At 40.9% G+C, this 24699-nt stretch overlaps 2 protein-coding genes across 2 annotated transcripts; one reads left to right on the top strand and one right to left on the bottom strand.

Annotated features, from left to right (window-relative positions):
• Positions 1-104: 104 nt before the first annotated feature.
• Positions 105-18587, top strand: hid1b (HID1 domain containing b). Its single transcript, XM_038736049.1, has 19 exons — positions 105-242; positions 2222-2371; positions 4004-4174; positions 6691-6816; positions 10518-10624; positions 11219-11332; positions 11881-12112; positions 12219-12275; positions 12361-12501; positions 13395-13485; positions 13941-14092; positions 15003-15081; positions 15210-15374; positions 15453-15674; positions 15979-16127; positions 16229-16276; positions 16382-16473; positions 17592-17750; positions 17932-18587. Exons 1-19 carry the CDS (start codon positions 177-179, stop codon positions 17993-17995), a joined length of 2385 nt encoding a protein of 794 aa, XP_038591977.1. The 5' UTR covers positions 105-176; the 3' UTR covers positions 17996-18587.
• On the bottom strand, positions 18083-23320 carry LOC119916148 (proton channel OTOP3-like). Its single transcript, XM_038736050.1, has 7 exons — positions 22762-23320; positions 22534-22670; positions 20954-21012; positions 20671-20825; positions 19920-20596; positions 19682-19819; positions 18083-19587 (listed from the first exon to the last, which is right to left on the bottom strand). Exons 1-7 carry the CDS (start codon positions 23123-23125, stop codon positions 19417-19419), a joined length of 1701 nt encoding a protein of 566 aa, XP_038591978.1. The 5' UTR covers positions 23126-23320; the 3' UTR covers positions 18083-19416.
• Positions 23321-24699: the final 1379 nt, after the last annotated feature.

Here is a 24699-nt window from a genome sequence, read left to right on the forward strand (position 1 = left end):
CAAACACAACTACTGCATACAGATTTTGGCACTGGTAGCTGGAGTTTCCGAGCAGTTCCTGAACGCAGCAGGAGCGCAGAGCGGCTGTCACCGGTGGATGAGGGAGACCATCGTCCTTTACAGCGACTCAGTATTAACACGGATCCACGCAGGCAGGAGGTGGTTTGTGACACAAAATGGGAAACGCAGACACCAAACTTCACTTCAGGAAAGCGGTGATTCAGCTCACAACCAAAACACAGGTCGGTTTTTTTTACGTTTAAACACTAAAAATACAGAAACGCACGTTGAGCGCGTCGGTTTGTGGTTTAATTTCAGCCTGTGGAGATAAAGTTGGAGTGCCAGATGGTAGCCTGAACTAAAGCCCTGATGACACAAACTGGAGAGAAAAAAACAGGGAAAACTCATCAATCGGTTGATATTGATGACGTCCAGACAAAACACAAACATATCTCCTGAAATATTGATATTATTTTTTAATATTTGTGCTGTTTAAGATACTGCAAACGCTCATTTTGGCCTTTTGAGTATTTGAATCCTTTCCCGTTTCTTATTTGTTTAGTGAAATGATCCTTAACTAGCTTGAACATGTGACTTGACAGCTTTGAATTTAATTAGTTTTGCAGCAGAGATGTGTTTCCCTGGCAGGTGCATTTAAGGTGGAACTAACTAGATACCATTCATTTGAATGTTGGCGCTGCTATCCAACCTGTTTAAGTTTTGTCTGCAGATTATAGCTGCAGCAATTAGTCCATTATTAGTGAGTCTTGAGTCTTTCCACAGACGAATAATCTGTTGAGTCCTTTTAAAAAATACTTTTGTTTCAAAGAAAACTTGAATATTTTTTCGTTTTTAGACAAAACCAGACATTTAAAGACATCATATTGTGATTTTGCTTTTTGCTAGACAAATCATAAGTCAATTAGTGGAGAAAACAACTGCCAGATTAATTGTTAATGATCAGTTGTGTCATAAATGTGTGAAGCTTTTCTTGTCTTACATTAAAGTAAACTGAATATATTATAGACTGTTGGTGAGACAGAATTTAAAAGAAAATTTAAAGATCTTTATTTTCTTATGCTTTTTACACCAAATAATTAATCAAGAAAATAATCAGAAGATGAACTGAACAATAATAATAATACTAGTTAGCTGCAGAACTTACAGTATTCAAACTGTTTACTGGAGCACTAAAGAACTACAAAAACACACAGCTGAAAGCTGCAGAATCTATTAATAACCATCTTCAAGTAAAAGTCCTGCATTCACAATCCTACTTAGGTAAATGTACAGAACATCAGCTAATTGTTCTGTAGTATCAAAAGTAAAAGTACTCATGTGGTAAAATATTTCCTGTGGCTGATAAATCACTGACATTAGGAGATTATTAAATCTGATGCATCGATGTTAGAACAGCGTTTTACTGTTGTAGCTGCTCAGGGCAGAAGTACTTTTCGCTACTTTAGTAAGCTAGTTTAGTCCAGTGGTTCCCAACCTAGGGCTCGAGCCCCTCCAAAGGGTCACCATTAAAATGTGAGTGGTTGTGAGAGAGGAAACAAGGATAAACAATGTTCTGATACACAAATCTGATTATTTGATTTCTTTGAGCCTACAACTTTTCGGAAATTTGACAAGGGGCCTCAACTACACACTGATTTTATGTAACGTATCACAAGCCCAAAAGGTTGAGAATCACTGGTTTAATGTAATAAATGTATTTGATATGTTATTAATTTCAAATCGTAACTACAGCTGTCGGATAAATGTAGTGTAAAAATACAACATTTCCCTCTGAAATGTTGTTGAGAAGTAACATGAATTGGAAATACTCAAGTAAAATACAAGTAGTTCAAGATTGTAGTTGAGTAAATTTACTTACCACTGAGGATTAACCCACTAACATAAACACAACAAAAGAAATAATGGGACAAAATGAAATTAGATAAAATATAGAGTGTCATACTTTAAGGTAAATTAAGAAAATTTTAAAATAACATAACACAGGTGTGCTGTGAGGATGTAGAATGTAATTTTACTTTCTGTTTTCATTTGACTTTATTTAGCAGCTGTGTAATGAATAATACATTCACTAGTGGGAGCAGAAATCCAACTGCTCTCCTCATTCGGAGGTCAGAGCTCAGGGATGTTTCTCCTGTCTGGGATCATGTTACACACATATAGACATACAGAGTGGTGTGTTGGTGTGTCTCCTCTCCTGCAGCCTGTAGAAGCCACAGACGATGTCTTCTGGGATCAGTTCTGGTCCGACTCCTCCACCACCGTCCAGGATGTTTTCGCTCTGGTGCCGGCGGCAGAGATCAGAGCTGTCAGAGAGGAGTCTCCGTCCAACCTGGCAACCCTCTGCTACAAGGTAACCTGCAGTTTTGAGGAGGGGTTACTCTACAGGATGTCATGTTTTCAGATGGTAGTTGCTACAGGCAGCGAGGGTTCAAATGTGTTGCCATCCTGGAGACAGTCAGAGTCAAAGGAATGCTGCTGTTTGTTGTTCCCACACTTTGGTGTTTGTAAAGGTCAAAGGTTATTTAAGTAAAGCAGATGTTTTTTGAAGGTCTGGCTAAAAATAAGAATGTTCAGCTGAAGAGACAAACATGTTGAACATTAAAACATGCTTGACTGTGGCTCAGGAGGTAGAGCGGGTTGCCCGGCTGCATGTCAAAGTGTCCTTGGGCAAGATACTGAACCCACAAGTGCCCCTGGTGGCTGTTCCACCAGTAGGTGAATGTGTGTGAATGGTGCAGATGTAGTGTAAAAGCGCTTTGAGTGCTTTGTGGTCGAAAAGACTAGAAAAGCGCTATACAAATACAGAGCATTTAACATACGCTGCAAAGTGTGTCCGTGGCACCGAGTACCAAACGCTATCAAGTGACAGATCAGAGACTAAATCATCTTTACATTTGCTCATCTATCCAAAGCAACTTACAATTGCTATTTATGTCAGAGGTCGCACGCCTCTGGAGCAACTAGGGGCTTAAGTGACTTTCTCAGGTACACATTGGTGGATGTATCACAGTGGGGAATTGAACCATGGTTTCTCACAAGAAAGGCATGCGTCTTATCCACTGCACCATCACCACCCCATCTTTACATATTGTTTGATCAATTGGTTCTTTATTTAGTCCAAAATGTTGCCACACTCAGACTTTTATATTTGGCCAAAGGTCTTGCAGTTCTTGCTTGATTAACATTTGACTTTGAGTCTTAACTCTAAAATGTCAAACGATACACAGACGGAGTATTTTAGGGAATACTTTTAGACCATTTGGGGAAATATGCTCATTCACTTTTTTGCATAAAACTAGTCTTGTCGTCAACATGAAGTTACCTGCCCGAGGTTTCTACTGAGTCGAACTTGCGACCTCGGGTATGGGAAGCGGACGCCCTAACAAGGAGGGTAAAACCCACGGGCGCTGCGGTTTGTCGCTAGTTCTTCTCTTAAGGTGTCGGGGAGTGAGGTTTACTCACTGGCTAGCCTAGCTGGCTACCGTTACACAGGCAACCACAACATGTGGTTTTTACACATTTGTTTCAGATTAATCAAACGAGATGTAAAGTGTGAATTAGTGATACTTTAGAGATACTGGAAGGCAGATTGTAATGTAATATTATCTTCTCATCTAACTCAAACAGAAAGGAAATGAGCATGTTTCAACTCTGAAGCTAAATGATGCAAAATATTCAAATCCATGTTTCTAACAGCTGCATATTTTAAATGTCTTGCACATCATTTTAAACAGATTTCCCAAAATTCAGCCTGTTATGTTTGGTATTGTTGGAATCTTTATGATCTCCTGCTGTCTCTGAAACTAAAAAGTTAGACTTGAATTGCGGGTTTTGGAGATACAGGAGATGATTTCTATGGGACAATAACAGCTGAAGACCTGACTAAAGACTAAAAACTCTGGAATTAAAAGCATAAATGTATAGAAACCTGACTTTAAAGCGTCACCACCGTGTTAAAGTCTTCTACATGTGGTTTTCTCAGGCAGTGGAGAGGTTGGTCCAGGCTGCAGACTCCGGCTGCTCCTCAGAGAAACAGCGCCAGATTGTCCTGAACTGCACCCGCCTGCTCACCCGCATCCTGCCGTACATCTTCGAGGACGCCGACTGGAGAGGCTTCTTCTGGTCCACCGTGCCCGGAGCCGGCAGATCGGGGGTACGACTCAGTCAGTCACAGGAAGTAGTGGAGAGAGGCCAGGTCTTTCCCCAGAAACTCTGCAGAGGTCTTATATAACGTTTGCACTTGTTTGTTGTGTCATGTCCTGTTTGACACTCAGTCTGCCTCCCTCGGCTCAGAGAACACGAAGAGTGTGAAGCTACGGCACAGTGAAGGAGCAGTGGATGTTCTGTTCATCAATGATTTCGCATTGAAGCTTGTCATAGAGTATCAGACGCCGTTATCCACGTCTGTTCTGCGAGTTGCTTGTAATAGGAAAGGAATGCATGGAGGAAGTAATAATCTCGTGGTTAATTACAAACCAACCAGCCTCTCTGAGTGTGTTCCCATGTTATATTAGTTGTATTGATTGTAAGACCTGAAAGCTTTGTTTCTCTTCAATTTATTTCTACCCCAGTCTGTTATAATTATTCTAAATTGTTGTTTTGATTCACAGGCCGTAATTTCCTGACAGTAACTGGCAAAGCCTGTGTCAGTATAATGTGAAAACAGCAGATAATTACATGTTGACATAATAAAAATAGAAGAGAAAATCCTATATTTTTTACTTTTTAAAGGAACAGTTCACCCAGCTTTTCCCCAAGTTATGAAATAGTAAAGCCAGTCTGGGGATTATCTTGAGTAACTATGCTATTTGCTAGACAAACAAGTCTACAGCCATGCTAACATGCTGACATGTTTAGCAGGTATAATGTTTACCGTGTTCAACTTCTATGTTTAGCATATTAGCTTGCTAACGTTCACTAATTAGCACTAATCACAAAGTATAGCTGACATTTTCACTGCTTAATCACCAAAAGGAGCAGTTTTTGACCACTGGTAGCACAATGGAGCTATGTTTTATGAGTAGCTCCATTAAGGTTTGAATCTTATACTTGCATATCACGCAGGTGATGTGGATTCCCTGCCGACGGTTTTATGCTATATGCTATTACACTGATCAATAGTGGGTGGCAGTAGGTGGCCCAGGAATGTAGGGAAAGGCAGGGAAGTAAAAGAATGTGACTTAGTAAACAATTCTGTTTTATGAGGAAGGAAATACTTCTGGCACTTTTGTTACACCTCTAGGATTCATGCAGTGTTTTGCAGGGTGTAACACAACGTAAACATTACTTCTGTTGTACAAGAACATTTAACTGGCAGAAATATCATCAGTGAAGATATTTGCAAAACCTAAAAAACAAGATTTAAGTCAACTGACATGGAAAACAAGCTTTATTTTGCTTCTTTGGTTGTATTTATTGGTGGAGATTAAAACAAAAAGGAAATCAAGAAACGATTTCTTAGAGGCAGATGAATAAAACCTCTGCTTCCTGAGACAAGCTACAGTACCACGTGTTGTGTTGGAAGCATCAGACTGATCAAACAGTTTGTAGAGTCGAATCTGTCAGCAGCCTTTCAGCTCTCCAGACATCAGAGGATCTTTGGCCCTTGGAGACTCCCAGTTATAATAATCTACACTGGTTAGGAGCGATGTTGTTGTCTGATTCAGGATCTGGACTGCAAGATGAGACTGTTGCTGCTGCTGTTGATGCAGTTGAGGTCACTGTCCAAAATTAACCCCCCTCTCCTCCTCCCTCCTCCACCTCTTGAAGGCTGCTGGTTCTCTGGTTACCTGGTCGGCAGGGGACCCAAGGTCCAAACACTGCCCATATTGTATCCCTCCCTCCTCCCGGCCAGTGGTTGAATTAGGAAGGGATTGAATGTCCCTTAATTAAAGTGTGGGACTGAGGGAAAATGCAGAGCTGTCGCAGTTGGAACAGGCTAATGGGTTGTTTGTAGATGTGTGAATTTGGTTGGTTGTTCTGCAGTGAAATACTGTTACTGATTTTTGTGGCGCTGTTAAAGTGAATTTTATTATGTTTTTAAAAATAGTGTGACATTTTGGAAAATACACTAATTCAGTTAACTTAGCAAGGCTGAAATCAAGGGGCAAACAGCTAGCCTGGCTAACAAAATCACTTTCCCAGAACCTCAAAAATTACAACAACATGTTAAATCTGAATTGTTTAATTGGTACAAAAATAGAAATGTAAAAATGATAATTTGTGGTTTTATGTGTGTGATTATTTCTTGGCTGGGTGCTGTGGTGACTTCCAGGTGTCCACAGAAACAACAAGATTTTGTGTGTTTACCTGGTGTTAACATGTTGTGTTTGTTGCATGGATGGCTGCTGCAGTTGCATGTGCTCTATCCTTCCTTCTGTTTCCCTCCTTTTGTTTTTGCCTGCTTTATGATTCACTTATCAAGTTTCCTTCCTCTTATTTATTTATATATTTTTTTTACCTATCAACTAATTAAAAAGCATACAAATCATCATCCATTTTTGTAGCTGCTCTGGAGCTTTTGATCATATCACATGATCTTCATCAGTTCATGGAGTTTGCTATTTTTAAGCCAGAATGGACAATTCTGGCTTAAATCTACAATTTCGGGCCTGTAGTGTCAAAACCACAAACGTGACGTGTCTTATAACTCGTCTCTTTATCGTCCAGGGTTTAGACAAAGATGCCGATGATGATGATGAAGCACGGCCGCTGGCTGAATCCCTGCTGCTGGCCATCGCCGACCTGCTCTTCTGTCCACATTTCACTGCTCAGAGCCACAAGAAGAACGGCCCGGTGAGTCCACTGCCCCTCTACATTACACTGCGATTCAGGCATTCAGCTGTGGCCTCATTATCCCACAGTGCAGCTGGAGACAAACACCTGCCAATATTCAGTATTTAATTAAGGAGACTTACCAAAAAATGGCTTTGGGCTTATTCATTAATGACATTTCTGCAGCACATCTGCTGTTGCTTAAAGGACTAGTCAACATTTTCTGACATTTGCTTATTTGCTTTTTTTCCGAGAGTGAGACGAGAAGATCGACATCAATCCCGTGTCTGTGCATTAAATACAGAGCTGCCTGGATGTGATTAGCCTAGTTTAGCAAGAGGACTCTATTCAAAGTGAAAAAAAGTAGCAACACCTTTTAAAGCTCACTAATAATGTTGTAGCTTGTTTGTTTTTTAACCTCACCGTGAAGTTTTCAGGTTTTTGTGCCTAAAATATAGTCATATGCCAGTAGAATAAAGGTTATAATCTACAAAACTGAAAACCCTCAAAGGAATTTATTCCAGTTTTAACAGGTGATCTGTGTTGTAATTAACTGCTCTAACAACAAACTGACTCCACTTTATTTTCCTAAATCTCCTTTAAATCCTCATGTTTTGATCGTATTCAGAGCGGCCAATCAGGGACCTCTAAAGACTAACCAGTCTGTGTACATGCGGTCGATAGAGTGGCTACTCCAGATCTCTTGCAAACTTGGTACTACATACATTTCCTGGCTGATGTTCTACTTTTATAGCATCGTGCATTTAAGCTTATTTAAATCATAAGCTAGCAGATCATTCCTGCTGGATTTAGTTAGCAGTTCTACATCAATGTGATCAAAGGCTGTATCATCTGATTTTAGACCAGTGTTTAGAAACTGAATAACATTCTCGCAGTCTTACCTTTGTCTGTCCGAGGGGGCGACTGCCAACTGTAAATAAACCCAAACACCTCTGATTTCACTGTCAGAGTAAATGTGTTCACTCCGCCCCACCATGCCGGTATCCGTTCAAAACATAGTCGGACTTGCCACCAGCAAAATTGCTCAAAGAAATTGCCCCGTGTATCATCAGCTTTAGTGGCTCTTGAGAACGCAACACATAAACCATCCACCAAATTCATCTGTAGATGCTATAAAGAGGAACTGCGTGTGTGGGTACGCTATCGTTCGTCAAGAAAAAGTTCAAAACAAGAGATATTCTGTAAATTATATGGTTTTAGAGATGTTAGTGGGAGTACTTTCTAACTTTGGAAAAAGTTAGTAAGCCTAGCTGTTCCCACCTGTCCTCCGATCTTTATGCTAAGCTAGGCAGCCTGACGTGAGATCATCTGATCAATCTTCTCATCTTTGTCTCACAAAAAAGTTTTTTGAGTGACATCCTCAGAGTCTTGGCACATACTGTTAGAAGAAAAACAGAGCCTGCTTCGACTTGGTGTTTGCTTTGTTTTTAGCCCTTAAGGTACAACAGTGTCAATACGTTGTTGCTCATGAAAAGTCCCTGTTTTTTTAGCCCCGTGGCAGCACCAGTTAGCTCTGTTATCTCCTTCACACAACCTTCTCAGGCAGTAGCTCAAGTTAATGAGTTACTCCACATGAGAAAGAGAGAGGCAGGAGTGGCCGTGTTTGTTAACTGGGCTGAGAAGACGCTTCTTAACCGAGCTGAGCAAACATCTGGAGAGGTCCTAACCCCTCCGTGATCAGACCGCTCCTCACACCTCACAGCCCCCCCGAGGAAATGTTAAAGTCAGTGGAGCGACTGAGTGAAATTGTTCGGCAGAAGGTGGAAAATGACCTGCGGCGGTCGTTTGTTCCCACCTGCCGCTGTGACCTGTGAAGCATGCACGAACACACAGAAACACATTATTGGGCGGTGACATTTCTGAGCATCATGAATGCCTTGGATTTGAGCTTCCCAAGAAAACATATAGTCTTACCGTCAGCGGTACAGTCATGCAGCAAGTGTTGGTTTTATTTGCCAAGTAAGGGAGTTATTTGTCTCTGAAATATCCGCTTTATTATGTCTCTTTGATAACATTTATGACTAAGCAGGAATCAAAGTTAAAGTTTGGGGGAAACATCCTCATGGAAGGACGGAAGCTAATCTGCTTCATCAAGACTGTGTGGGTGTTTGGTCACATTTGATGGCTTGACAGCGTAAGCAAACAACACCACAACTGTCATCACATTTTGATTTTACTCTTGATTGGGTTACGAAAATGCCTGACATCACCCACTTCAAACTCGTAAAGAAACCAAGAACAAAAACCAAAAAAACATCTCTGCATTTAACTGCAACTGAATTTAAATGTGATTAGGGCCGGTTTTATAACACCTTTTTATTTCTTCAAACTCCTAAAATCACTCAAATGAAACAGTTTTTCCAAAATATCTGCCGGCTTGTTGCAAGTACACTTTGCTAATCAGGGAAGTCACAGGCCGAATTCACCAAATCGCTGCTTCCTGGGTTTGTTTGAACTCCAGTGAACTTAAGTGTGGCACGGCATGGCATGCTGCCCTTTGCTGTCAGTTTACTTATGAAAAAAACAACAGTAGCACCTAGTCAGATCTATTCATAAAACTGTAGTTATCTGTGCTGAGGTGTCGCATACAGATATTGTCAGCAGAGTACTCAGCTTAGTCCACTTGCTGAATCACAGCAGAAGTAGGTGAGAACATAGTCGCACTGTTCTCTTTAGACCTTTAGCTGTAGATGTAGCAGTGGGTAAATATTAACGCAACTGAAGAATGCTCTACAGAATAAATACGTGTCTCTCTAGTCGCTGTATGAGCAGTACTTTAAATATATTAAATATCACATTAAATAAAGCCATTAATGGCTGATAACATGCAGAATAATCACTTTTTCAGTACACAGTTCAGCTTATAATACTCTTTTGTATGTTTTGTTAGTTAGAGCATGGTGGGAACATTTTATTTGACAGTTTTTCTCCTTTTTAAGTCAATTTATTAACTATTTTGACTACAAACAGAAAGGGCGTTCAATGGTTTTTATGCTATAGAAAAGGCCTAATTTCACATTTCATCATCTTTAATTACACTAAGGCTGTGACTTATGACAGTTTGTTCATTGATAACTCCTTTAAATGTCCAAAAATGTTATATTTATAATTACAGTATATCAGACAAAATCAGCAAATGCTCAAATTTGAAAGGCTTGAATTAGACTATGTTTGACGTTTTTGCTCATAGAACGACTCAAACAGATGTGCTGGTGGTTGAGCGCCTAATTGTAGTCTAAAATCAAAAACTGCTGTGCACTGACTGAAAATAACGAACGCAAGATTTGACTTCTTCTTCTTAATGGCAAATAGTAACCATTATTGCTCTCTTTTGAATGCAATTGTTGCTTTCCAAAATATCTGCCGGCTTCTTTGCTCACTTCACTTCAATTCAATTTAATTAAAAGTACATAAAATGAACGTACTTCCACTGTTACAATCACAATCGCTGCAGTGTAGTCCACCGCGTTTTGCCATACTTCTCAGTGTGAACGCACATATGAACTCAAAATAGCAAGTGTAAAAATGGAAGAGCGTGAATTGAGACACTCTGTTAAAATGACTTAAATGATTATTTAGTTAACATAATTACACATCGGTCCAAATGAGAGTGAACCACAAACACTAGTTTTTGATGCACTTGCCACCGACAACAACCATTTGTCATCTACATGATGATTTTTTAAGTTGTTTCTCTGCAGGATACAACTGAGGACATGCGATCCATAGACAGCTGTGAGTACATCTGGGAGGCCGGGGTGGGCTTCGCACAGTCGCCTCCTCTAAACTACATCCATGACCTCAACAGGTAAAAGACTGCAGCATCAGAGAATGTGGACTAGTTATCTCACGATCAAACAGAACAGATGACCAGATCATGTTGCTGCTTTACCAGTTCAACAAAATAACTGGATGAGCCTGGAAAAATAGTTATTGCATTACTTTTTCATATATCTGGCTGCCAAACATTTGTAGGAGTGTCCTGTTTAACATTAACTAAGAGGACATGAACACATTTCAACTCTGCATAGTTTGATGTTTATTTGCATTGACAGCACTACTGCAACTTGGTGGATTTAAATGGCCATAACTCTACAGTAAAAGTACAGTACAAACTCTAATAGTGTCAACATAATGACTCCAGGAATACATTATTCCTGTAATTAACATGTAAGTAACAGGAAATGTCCGTCCAGAAAGACCAAAGATACGTTTAAATATGTTTTGAGGTAGTTTGGAACTGACACATTTGCATAATCGAACTGTAAAATGTCCCATTCAGTTTGTATCTTGGACACAATTCAAATAATTCAGTATCAGTTGGTTTTATACTATAAACTCTGTGTGATTTCTAGTAACTTCTTTGTAATCTTGATCCACCCATGTGTATGTCTTTGTTCAGGACCGAGCTGCTGAAGTTGCTCCTCACCTGTTTCTCTGAAGCCATGTACCTTCCTCCGTCATCTGAAAGAAACCTCAATCCCTGGGTCTCCTTCTTCTGCTCCACAGAAAACAGGTAACACAACCACATACAGGTGCACAGGAGTGCTGGTCATCTGTATTTGTAATCCACTAAAAAATGAAAAATTATCTTTACCGCAGCTGTCTTTATAGAGACCAGAGACTCTGAAAGATGACATTGTGTTTGTGCATCTTTACTACAAAGAGGACCGTGCTTTATTGTTTTGTATTTGACTGGCGTTCAGAGTTTTTAACTGTAAATATAAATATTACCCAAAAAGCCCTGAGTATTGTCTGCAGGTTTTCCTTTCAGGCTTCAGCATCTGGACAGTAAGAGAAACATGTTCAGAGGGATTTTAATAATAATAATAAATCAACCTGAAACAATAAAAGTGAGAAATAGGATTGTGAAAAGCCTCCAGTGGAAATTGCAAATGCATCACCCTCTGCTATGCGTTAACCTACATGTGGAGCTGCTCATACGGCCCCTCTGAAGAGCCCTTCACTGGTACTCTGAACATGGAAAACTCTGATAGCCCACCGCGCTTGACTCCTCAGTACAGATTTACAGCGCTGACTGACCTCGACCTGTCTTTCACCCAGACATGCCCTGCCTCTCTTCACCTCCCTGCTCAACGTGGTGTGTGCCTACGACCCTGTGGGGTACGGCATCCCGTACAACCACCTGCTGTTCTCTGACTACCGGGAGCAGCTGGTGGAGCAGGCCGTCCAGATCCTTATCGTCACCCTGGAGCATGAGGCTGGGTCGGCCGCCAGCGCCGCCCTCCAAGCCCTGGACGCCTCTGCATCCACCTCAGCAGAGGAGGAGCAGGAGGTAAGAGGCAGATGGATCAATCAGTGACTTTGTTCTTTTTAATTAAACACTGATGCATAATTTAAAGCCGTCGTGTGGTGTCTTTTTTTTTTTTTTTTTTTTTCAGCCATCTGGACCTGATAACCTCTTTGTGAATTATCTCTCCAGAATACACAGAGAAGAGGTACTGTGACACGGAGCTAACCTTTTAGCATTAAAAAGGACGACACTGTTGGATGTTAAAGGGTGTTTTCTCTTTGCTTTATCAGGACTTAGGCTTCATCCTGAAAGGTCTGTCACGGCTGCTCAACAATCCTCTGGTCCAGACTTATCTGCCTCGTTCCACCAAGAAGATCCAGTTCCACCAGGAGCTGCTGATCCTCTTCTGGAAATTCTGTGACTTCAACAAGGTGTGGAGCTCAATTTATATTTTATTTTAATATAGCTAGTGCAAGCTGCAGTTAGTACAGTACTGCAGTTAGTTTATTTTACCATGCTAGCGGTGTGGCTCTATGGATTGCAGTGTCGGTCAGTCCACCACCAATTTACTAATCTACTACAACAGCTTTTACTAGTTAAGAAAGTTCTTTGTTATTTTTCAGGAAAAAATTACATCTCCCAACAAAATGTACCCATGCAGCAGCACAGGTTTCATCCAAATGCTGTCTCTCTTGTAATGTTTCCACCTTTTTATCTGTTGAATGAAAAACTAGATACACCATTCAGTCGACTCACTCGCCTCTTTAAGTGATCCGTTACATTTAACCTGCAGTGGGCTTATGGGAAATGGGGTTTGTTAAAAGCCAACAGAAATATTGAATAAATATCACATATATTATGTCATTTTGAGCATGCTGATGTTAGCATTTAGCTAAATGCACAGCTGTACCTAAGTAGAGCCTCACAGAGCTGCTAGCATGGCTGAAGTCACTCACTCGCCACTCCCTTTTTATAAAAGACACTCGGTATTTTAATATAAAGTGAGCAGTAAATTGAGATTGTGAGCGCAGCATTGTGGGATTGTTAGCAGAGAGTAGTGTAGACGGCATGGACTACTCTCTTGTTCCATTATAGGACTCTATACCATGAATATTTCTCAGTCAGAATTCAAACACTCAAATAAAATGGCAGATGGTAAATAAAGTGCATTATACTGTATTATAAATACGGAGTAATTTGAGTCACAGCTTTGTTTCAAAATTAAGTACGTTAGGAATCTGAAAACTCAAACAAATGCTCATGTAGTTCTTTATGTGAATGCAAAATGTAACAGAAGTGTTGAAGTTGTGTTTGTGTGTTTTAGAAATTCCTGTTCTTTGTGCTGAAGAGCAGCGACGTGTTGGACATGCTGGTTCCCATCCTCTTCAACCTGAACGATGCCAGAGCAGATCAATGTGAGTCATCCTCTGTCTCTGCCTCGATTTCCATCCATCCATCGTCAACGGCTTGTCCTGCGTACAGGGTCGCGGGGGGCCGGAGCCTATCCCAGCTGACATCAGACGAAAGGCGGGGTCCACCCTGGACAGGTCGCAAGTCCAACTCACACTCACACCTGAGGACAATTTTAGGGTCACTGATGAACCTAGTCCGCATGTCTTTGGACGGTGGGAGGAATCCGGAGCACCCGGGGAGAACATGCAAACCCTACACAGAAAGGCCGGGGCAACCAGGGTTTGAACCCGCGACCTTGCTGTGAGGCGACAGTGCTAACCACTGCACCACCGTGCCGCCCCCTGCCTTGATTTATTAAATATAATACAGTTTGTGTGTGCGTATACTGTAGATGAGTGTCAACTTGCACAGATCACTTTTAAAAACCTCTCGTTCTTTTGTTTGTGTGCACCTGCAGCTCGTGTCGGCCTCATGCACATCGGCGTGTTCATCCTCCTGCTGCTGAGTGGAGAGAGAAACTTCGGTGTTCGTCTGAACAAGCCCTACACTCTCCGGGTCCCGATGGACATTCCCGTTTTCACAGGAACCCACGCTGACCTGCTCGTTGTGGTAAGAGAGTAGGTGATGTTACGGCTGTATGTATTTCCCTGTGCTGTGTCCATGTTTTCTGTCTTTCAGTTCTGTTCTGGGAGTGCTCCAGCTAATTACCGAATAAGGTCCACCTGGCCTTGGAAGGCGGGCTTTAAAAGCTGCTGTGCAAGTGTCAGGAGGGGACCCTTCTTGATTTGGGACTGCTAGCTTTGCTGCCTCCCAGCTGGGGCATTTTTGTGTTGTGTTTTTGGTGTTCTTAATTTATTGTCTAGTTATGTTAATAAATTCCCTTGATTTGGTTGTTTTAAAGGTGCTTATTTGTGTTGAGTTTGGGTCAGTGTTGGGATGTTGTTCGTCCCATGTTGCCACCAAAGGGTGGGACGTAACAGCGATGAAACACAAGAAAGCTCTCAATAAAAGTATTTGAACAATTTCAAAGATTTATGACAGATTTGATCCAGCCACATTTATAGTTCATCACTTTATTTATACCTACTTTAAAGATCTATGAGGATTGCCAAGAAATGTTGATGGAAATACAATAATTTTGTTGATCTTCTTACTTTTCATTTTTGCTGTATTAATAGCTTCAAATTTCCTGCTAGTACATTTCAATGAAGTACTGGGACATGTGACTGAAATTTCTAAAACTTTCCCATTTAAAGTTTTGAGGGTCCAAGGTTTGAGGGTGCCCTATGTTTTCAAATTTTGAGCTTCTTATCTTTCCATGTTTCCGTCTTTGTTCAGGTTTGTGATGACCAAATATTTTATAGTCTTTATTAAAAAGCCGATTTAAAAAGTATGAGTGGAATTTGGATGTTTGATATTTCCAGGCAGTATTTTCCCTGTGTAGTATTTTCTGAAATTCTGTGAATGAACACACAACAGCAGAGAACTCTAAATATTAAATGTACTTGTTCATGTTTAGATCTTCCACAAAATCATCACCAATGGACACCAGCGCCTCCAGCCTCTGTTTGACTGCCTGCTAACAATTATAGTGAACAGTGAGTATCACAGATGAAATGGCGCTCCCTTGTGGCTAAATGGGAGAACTGCAGAGTATTTTAGGGCCTCCCTGGGATTCTGTGCCTTCATTTCTGCTGTGACATTTTGACTTTTTGTGCTTTAACAGTTTCCCCTTATCTGAAGAGCCTGTCCATGGTGGCGGCCAACAAGTTGCTCCACCTCCTGGAGGCCTTCTCCACACCCTGGTTCCTCTTCTCCTTCCACCAGAACCACCACCTTGTCTTCTTCCTTCTGGAGGTCTTCAACAACATCATCCAGTATCAGTTTGATGGTGAGAACATATATGTGAACTCAAGTCAACAGATCCGTTATGGTTCCAGCCGCTACCAACAATTAATCTCCCTCACAGGTAACTCCAACCTTGTGTACGCCATCATCCGAAAGCGTAACGTTTTCCACCAGTTGGCCAACCTGCCGTCTGACAAAGCGTCTATTCAGAAGGCCCTGCAGAAGAAGAAAAAGTCTGGGATTTCCAGGACCAACTCTACAGAGGCAGAGTTCATGGAGGGCACCAGACCTGCTGTACCTGCTGAGCCTGGCACGCTCAAAGCCAGCTTAGAGGCCACTCCAGGTATGAAGTTAGATTTCTCTATCACTGAAAGTTTAATGATGATCATCTGACGGTCATTTTACTTCAGACTTCAGTCAATAAATGATTGCTGCAAAGAGCCGCCTGTTGCAGCAGAACGTGGTGAGAATGAACCAAAACAGCAAAGCAATGAGCTTAAAAGACACTAAATCACTCTGTAGATCTTAGAGGAACCTCAGAGAGAAGATGCAGCCTTTTCAGAGCCACCTTTCAAGGTTTTTGATTGTTATTCCAGTCATTCTTTTCCCCCCTGCAATTTAAAAGAAGATGTTCTTGCGCCCTTTAGGAATTGATAAGATAACAGAGAAGACCCAGGTGGGCGAGGACGGCACCTTGATTGCTGTACCACATTCAGACTCTACACAGACGACTGCTGATAACAGTGCTGTAGCTGGAGCCAGCGACACAGAGTCCAACTCAGAGAGAGACCACGAGGTACACAAGGCTTCACAGCAGCGATGATTTTTTTTAGGGGGGGGGGGTTGTTTTTTCTTTGTGCACTTAAAGTCACTCGCATGTTTTTATTCTGTTGTCAGGCGGACCACACAGAGTCAGAAGCAGCGAGGTGCGCTGATCCAGAATGGGTCAGTACAAGTCTTTTCCGCTGTGTTTTTTGTTTGTTTTGTTTTGCTGTTTCTGTGATGACTTGTAGCTCATGTGTCCTCCTCTTATCGTGCCACTTTTCTCAGGTGTTGTCATGGAAGGTGAAACTTCCTCTGCAGACCATTATGCGGCTGTTGCAAGTGCTGGTCCCTCAGGTGGAGAAGATTTGCATCGACAAGTAAGAAATAACGCATAAACATTTTGTGTGATAAAAGTGGTTGAAGAAGTATGAAGTATTATTAACATAATTTAAGTACTGATGGTGCAGTAAATGTTCCCTGTTTTTGAATTAATATTAGATAGATAGATCATTTTAGTTATTTATAACTAAAACCCTTATTACTGCAGAGCTGAAGGAAGACTTCAGAGACTGAAGAGACTTTGTTGTCTGACCAGTAGTTTGTGCAGAAGATGTGAAGTGTTGAGTGTTTGAGCAGTTTGTGCAACATCCATGCAACAATATTAAAATTACTTCTGCATTAATGTGTATGTTTCATTTGACTGCTGTAAGTTTGTGCTAATTTAACTACTTTATATACATGTAATCATGTAATCTACAGCAATTTATATTTTAATAGTTTAGGTTTCAATATTTTATTTAGATTAAGAAGTAGGATAATTTTCACAACCCTTAAAGGAAACACTATCAGAAAAACAAAGTCAGAATCACCACTTTTGGATGTTTTTTACTGGGAAGTAAAGGTATGAAAAATTTGTAATCTAAAAAGTAACTAGTTATTTAGTTATTAAAGCTGTCAGACATGTAGTGGTGTAAAAGCTACAATATTTGTATCTGAGATGTGGTAGAGTAGAAGTATAAAGTAGCATAAAATGGAAATACTCAAGTAAAGTACAAGTACCTTGAATTTGCATTTGTTACATTCCACCACTGCTTGTTTGCTTTGCCTGCTCACTCATGGTGGCTCTTGCTGCAACCAGCAGTTATTTTCATTATTGATTCATCTTTTTAATATAATGGATTATTTTTTTGTCTATAAATTGTCAGACAATAGTCCATGTACACGGTTCACATGTCTTGTTTTGTCCACACTGTCAAAAACCCAAAGATATTCAGTTTAAAAATTAAATAGTTTATTTAATATGAAAAAGCTAAACCAAAACAGTAAAGCTGCAGTGAGCTGAATGAGATGTTAAATATCATTCTCTGCAGCAGCATCACAATGAGTGATCACTCAGTCATTTGATCCATTGTTACTACAGAAATATTTATTAGTGCAGCTTTAATCGATCAGATATGTTGCATCAAGATGAGATCAGTGTTGTTGTCGTCCTCAGGGGTTTGACAGACGAGTCAGAAATCCTTAAGTTCCTTCAGCACGGCACGCTCGTCGGCCTCCTGCCCGTCCCTCATCCCATCCTCATCAGGAAGTACCAAGCCAACGCCGGCACGACCATGTGGTTCCGCACCTACATGTGGGGAGTCATCTACTTACGGTAAACAAACTGAACATGAGCTCTGTGTGTTACCCGTTCATTTTGGATTGCAAGATAAAAGCCAACGAAGCAGACTGATGGATTTATTTCAAACTGGTCTGACAAGTCACATGTGTTTTGAGCTTTTGGCGTCAAAGATTCATTTTAACAAGGGCTTGTTTTTCTTCTCTTGCTGCCGCAGCAACGTGGATCCTCCAATCTGGTACGACACGGACATACGGCTCTTTGAAATCCAGAGGATCTAGAGCAGCTGTTCTCTTCACAACCTCACCAACAAACAAGATCTGCGGTGTTTCCCCTTCCTCGCGTCTGAACTGTGACCAGAGGAACATTTTCACATTGTTTTGGTGTTTATTTAAAGAAAAAACAAGCAGTGAAAATCTTGTTCTGAATTCTTCCCGACAGCTTTCAGGGTTTAGACAAAAGAGGAAATGTCTACATGTGTCAAAACATGGATTATGAGCGGCTGCAGTAAAAACAATGCCAAATGGTAATTCAATTTAAATTATTAAATAGTAATTTATTCATTTTGCCAAAAAAATTTAATTGGTGACAATTAGTGAGATTAAGTGACATGAGCACATGACTTAGTGATGTATTTGACTTTTTTGAGCAGTTTTCTGTTTGTTCTTTAAACCCTTTGCCATAAATGAACTACTACTACTGTCGGCTCACTCTAGACTAAAGGATTCTGCTGTACTGAAGCCTTTCACATTGTGCTGAAAGGAAACTCAACATGGGATTTCTTTTCTGTCATTTCCAGACAGAAACCGCAAAGGAACCTCTTGTGAATATGATGTTATATATCCTGCCAGAATTAAAAACTGATGAGATCGGTTTGAGCTCAGAGGAAGTTATTTCATTTCATACATTTTCCTGAAACACACTGTTTTCCCAAAAGTATGTGGACGCCTGAACGCCACACCCAAATGTGTTGGATGAGGGTCAGGTTTCTGTGCAGGACAGATGTTTGAGTCCAAGGGAAACAAAAACTTGCATTTGGTAGGTAAAAGAACTGAAACCTTTGATTTTCCTTTTAGATTAATGTTGCTCATCAGTCTGCTCTCACAATATACTATTGAAAGTATTACTAATTTAAGAATCGAAGAAAGTTAAGGCGGTAATTTCAACTATTTAAGAGACCCCCTTAAGGACCTCTAGGTCACGTGAAGACATAAGAGCCAGATCCATTTGCTAATGAAGATCATGAGATGTGGCTGAAAGCACCAAAGAAAACTAATTTGTACCCTTTGAATTACGTGTTTTGTTACACTGACCCTGGGTCAGGGTCATAAATTACTGAGGCATTTTTATTAATTTTATGGGATGTTTATTTGCTAGTTGTAATTTACCACCTTAAGCTATTCATGGAGTTGTTGTATTTTTTCCAGCTCAACTGAAGAAAATCTGGTTGGTTGAAGGGCGGCTGCCATGTCTGCAGAACATATTGACATTTTACAATTTTTGGATTCCAATTTCCGTCGTCCACTAAAGTTCTTTCACACCACTGTCTTTGTGCATGTCGCTGGCAGCACACTGTTGTCAAATATTACTGTTGGCTGTTAAAATTTCCTTTAATTGGGACTAAAAATAATTTATAAATGATTGTGTTTTTAAACCAAATATGTCATGTGGTCACATTGTCATGTTGGACCACCACTGCTCGTCATGCAGAGATGAGCAGCTCTATTAAAGCGCCCACGGAGTGCATCCTGTAAAAAACGCTGAGCGGCTGACCCAGGTTTACCAGAATAAACCAAGCAGAGAAGCCAAAAAACTCTTTCCCGATGCCGTTTTCAAACTGGGGGTGGATTCCAAACGCAGGGATGATCCACAGCTGCAAGAAGAAGGAACATAAATATATTTAATAAATGCAGAAGCAACAAAGTAATGTAATTTTTCTTTTAAATCGGCTGATAAGCACACATTACCATGACGTTAGAAAGGACGAGGAAAGCACAGATTTCTTGTATCGCTCTTTTAGTCCAGGATGTTTTCTCATCAACAGCATTTGACTTGTCCAGCATTGAAATATCCACGTTCCTCTCCTCGGCAACCTTTTTCTTAAACTGTGGGGAAATTTGTCATTTGAACAAAACCTTTTTAATGACTGACTTGTTCAAGTTTACAAAACACGTGTCACATGACATGCAGGTACAGCGTGTTTACCTTGAATATGCTGCTCAGCTGCTTCTCTTTCTTCTTGAGCTTCGGGTGCCTGTGAAGGCCCTCGATGATGAAGATGTTCTGGAGGATGAGCTCCAGCAGGCTGAGGAGGGAGTAGGAAAGGTCGAGGTCCCCCAGAGTCCCGCGCCTCTCCAAGGCCAGGGCAGCCACTATGGAGAAGTAGGACAGAGCGAGCTGGCCCAGAGCTGCTGCGACCAGGAGGCTCACATCCAGGCTACGAGTGGGGTTGTGTCCCGCTTCGTTGGCTCTCCTCTCCAGCCTGTATACCACCATCCCAGCCAGGGAGCAGAGAGACATGATGGGCATGACGGCTAAATGGTAGCCGTAAAATATGAGGAAGGCGGTGAGGCGAAGCTGCCGCCGGCTCACCCAAACCTGGTACAGAACAAAGACTGACACTCCTGCTCCGAGGACCAGGGCGCCAAACACGAGGCCATATATGACCCCCCCTTTGTAGACAACACTAAGGGTCAGCTTCTGAGTAACGTGGTGGTGATCTGAACTCATCCTGCGGCCCACGTTCTTCCACATCACATAGATCATGCAGCCCGCCATCAGGTAGAACTCCATGTTGAAGGGATGAAGGATTTCGTAGCCTTTCCTGAAGCCGAGGCAGACTGCAGTCGCATTGCACTGGCAGAAGGTCGTATTGGCAAATCCTGAGGCAGACATGGAGGAATATACTTAGGAAAATATAGGGTTCAAGGCAGGGATGTTCATCCTCATTTACTACCTGCTAAATCAGAGATGTCTGCTTCAGTTGAGTTTGTGTTGCTGGCATCAAGCATGTCTTGTTTTTCTAACTCGATCTCCTCGTGGATGGTATCCTCCGTCACAGCGTTGAGCCAGAGCAGCAGGTCGGTTGCCAGGATCACCATGAGGCCAGACCTGCATCAGAAACAGCATGCAAAAATAAACATTCAAATAAGAATGTAAAGCACCACTAGACCGTTAACCAGTAGAAAATGTATAATACATACGTCTAAAAAGTCAGTAAATTATATAGACTGATGCACCTGGTGATTAACTTGTGTTTATGAATGCAGTCTTTGGAGTGAGACCACAGTAAATAAGCCTGGAAAAGAAAAATAAGCAGTCATTCAGTAAGAAAATGTATTACTTAAGTATTTAGGACAGAACAGTAAGAATTTAAATATTCATTTATTAGGATGTTTTTGTGCATAATGCACCCTCTAGTACTACAAAAAAAAAGATTGAAATGAAGACATGTAAATATTGAGTCAAAGGTAATTTTTTGAATTTTTGGTTTGCATGCAGTAAAAAACAGAAACATTGATCTTACATCTGATAAATCCTTTAAGCCTTTATTACAACTTGTCTACCAGCCCTTACAATATAACTAATATGGACTAACACTAACTAATAGCTTTAATAATTTAAGGTTCCCTTAAAGGTCCAGTGTGTAACATTTCTGAGGATCTATCGACAGAAATGCAATATAAGATCCATAACAATGTTTTCAGTGGTGTGTAAAGACCTTACATAATGAGCCATTATGTTTTTATTACCTTAGAATAAGGCCATTCCTTGGACGTCGCCATGTTGCATCGTCATGTTTCTACAGTGGCTGAAAACGGACAAACCTTTTGTGCTGTGTCAGCCACCGTAGCTGTCCTACGCTCTTACAAAGGGTAGGGGGCAGTGGTAGACTGAACAGTTGGTTGCGATTCACAACCCTCACCACTAGATGCCACTAAATCTTACACACTGAACCTTTAATCCTTATAATTGTTTTAGGAATTTGAGGCATTGAATTGAACAACTTGTTAGATTTAGGAACATTAGGTCAAGTGAGTCAATTCCTTTGACGGATGAAAACTATAAGACGCAGACTTAGAAAACTCAGGGAAAGCTTGTCAGTGGACCTATGAGTTTAGATCATATTGTTGCACAGATGAGTTTAGTTTAAGGGGTGATTATATAGGTCATGAACCCCCCCCTCATGAATAAGTGTTGTACTCAGGTTCTGTAAAGATATCAGTTTTAACTAGAACTCTGTAATCTTCTACATTTGGGATGTTGATATGTTATAACTGAGATGGTTCAACGTGAAGTTGGCTAAGGATAAAAATATGTTACTGGGTTTCCACATACATGTAACGACAGCTTTAAAACCAATCTGAGTGTTTTTCCACTATTTGTTTCTAAATGTGTGTTTTATTGTTAGTTTTCAATAATTGAGCTTAAATACATAGCATAACATTTCATAAAAACATACTACTCCATATTGTCAGGTGTGGTATTTTACTCCTTTGTTACATGGTGTCAGTTAAATAATTTAAAAATAAAACTGAATTTTGTAATTAAAAAAAAAGTAAATGCATTTCAAATTTATCCCAATTTTAAGTAATAAAAAGGATCTTAAAAAATCTAGATTTTAATATTTCATCCACAACAAGATGTTACACACCTTTGATTTTCACTGCAAAACTGAGATCCTGTGTCTGTTTCTACCTCTTGACCTTACTTATGGTTATGGTTTGGTATTAAAAGGTTCAAGTAACTTTTTTTCTACCATTATGTTTCTTAAAATCATTCTTCTTTCTGGTTTTTGCCATTGTTTGTGGCCTCTTACCTGCAGTGCGAGAAAAGGAGCCTCCATGAATGGAGAGAGCACTTCAGCCGCCGGCTGACACTCCATTATACTGACCAAGTACCCAATTCTGCAGATATACAGCAGCAGACTGAATACAGCGAAAAGTATGAGGACCACTGCAGATCAGGAGAGAAAAGAAAAATTTCATTACTCTATCCAAAACAAATCTCTTATATCCCGTCATTATGGTGATACTCATGTACTTACAGGTGGTGGTGACCCCCCCAGCGTGGTGGTCTTTATGTGGGCAGATTCCAGGCTGTTTCCTGGCCCACAGCAGGTACCACAGCATCCAAACCAAACTGACCCCCATCAGCAGCAGCATGAACACATGGGGCTCCTGGTGCTTCAGGCCCTCTGGGTTGAAAGCCTCTCCGGCCACCAGGGCCGCTCCCAGCAGCACCACATTCAGACCCAGCAGACCAGACATCAGATGATTCCCACTGGGAACAAAAACAAGTCCGGGGTCCATCTCTGGGTCCTGGATCTGAACGTCTAAGCAATTAACTGCTTCATCGCAGGGGGAGTTACAAGAGGAATCCAGCTCTACGGCCCCATGTTCTAAATCCATGTTCAGGTTTATAGTCCTTCTTCACACTAAACACTGTTTAGTATTAGTACTTCTTCTTTTTATCTTTTCCATTCAGTCCGCAGGGTCTCAGAACACACGGGAAATCTAAAAGTTCATGTTGAGACAAGCAGCTGTAAGGTGCTAGTAATCCTCTTCATCTGCCCTCCCACGCTGCTGAGGGAGTGGTCATGATCCAGTAGGCTACATTAATAACGACACAGTTCACGAGTAAAGCAACAGGTATCGTGTTTACTTTTCATGTTGACATTTTATTATCCCCTGCTGAGCCACTCGAACAAAGTTTGCTTCAGGGCCCTAAATGACCTTTACAGAATATTTGTCGTTTTCCAGCCTCTAGTTTAAATCTTAAAGTCAGTGACTTTACTTTGAAAGGGTTTATCAGCAGGGCTCTGTGCCATGTAGAGTCACTGGTTGTGTACCGTCTACACCAGGAACTGACTTCTAACCTCCCTCTTATCATCGCAGTGCCTCAAGTAGCAACTAATAGCTCAAAGAAAACTGATAACCTGCTGCAACTGAAAGCATAGTTTCAGTCATAAATGTAGGATCACACAGGTTTTGCATGTTTAAGTGTACTTTTCATCACAGCTTTGCCTTTTATAAACCATGTTGCTTTGTTTCAGGGTGCCATTTGTTTCCATTCATTTCTATATTGTATAAAATTTAACTGAGTCGTGTAATACATGCCAGTGGTCAAAGTTGTATTATTTTTTTTATAATTAATGCAGTGCAGACATTTAAAGGAGACCTATTATGCTTTTCCATATTTAATGACTTTTCTACAATGTTACAGTGCTGGATGTTCATGTTAAACATTGTCAAAGCTTCAATAATGAGATTAAAGTATTTATAAGTAATCCCTGTCAGCCAAAACCTCAGATTTCCTCCTGTTCTGAACGCTCTGTTTTGAACTGCTTTTTCTACCAAGGGCTCCGTTCTATGACATCCGGAGCTACACGGAGCCCGCTCAGCAACAACAACAGCGTGGGGTGAGTTCAATTTAAAAATGTTTTGCACCGATTTGCAACGTTTTCGGATTGAACGACGTTGAATGTTTCCTTGCAACGTTGTGCAACAGTCCGCAACGGTCTTCGAGGTAGCCTATGTTTTCTACCGTTTGGTGGGCGCGTCGCAGGTGTTACCCAATCAGCTGCGATAAATTTGTAAACGCAAAGACGTAAAAAAGGCAGGAAAATGCAGGGGTGTTCGAGGCACCACCGTTTCCGTTGAAAAAACCCCAAACGTTTTGCTATATTTTGTCGAACTCGCCCGTGGTAACATGCTTCAGGTCTTGGCCAATCAGAAGACAGTGGGTTCTGAGAGGAGGCTTTGTGCTACGTTCCAGGCAACTGGGAATTTCCGACCTCCAACTAGAAAAAGTGCCACGGAACGCCACCTGACGTCAAAAATATGTACGAATGATGTCACACAACAATGGCAGCTCCCACAGAAGCACGCATTGTAAATGGTAAACCGTAAACTAACGGGTAACAAGTAGGCCTAACGCATATTTATCACTTGTTTTTAATAAAATGTCCATCCTTTTAATTAAC

Source organism: Micropterus salmoides, unplaced genomic scaffold, assembly GCF_014851395.1.
Source record: "Micropterus salmoides isolate LMB-PRFRI ecotype aquatic unplaced genomic scaffold, ASM1485139v1 Ms_hic_scaffold_21, whole genome shotgun sequence".
NCBI lineage: Eukaryota > Metazoa > Chordata > Actinopteri > Centrarchiformes > Centrarchidae > Micropterus > Micropterus salmoides.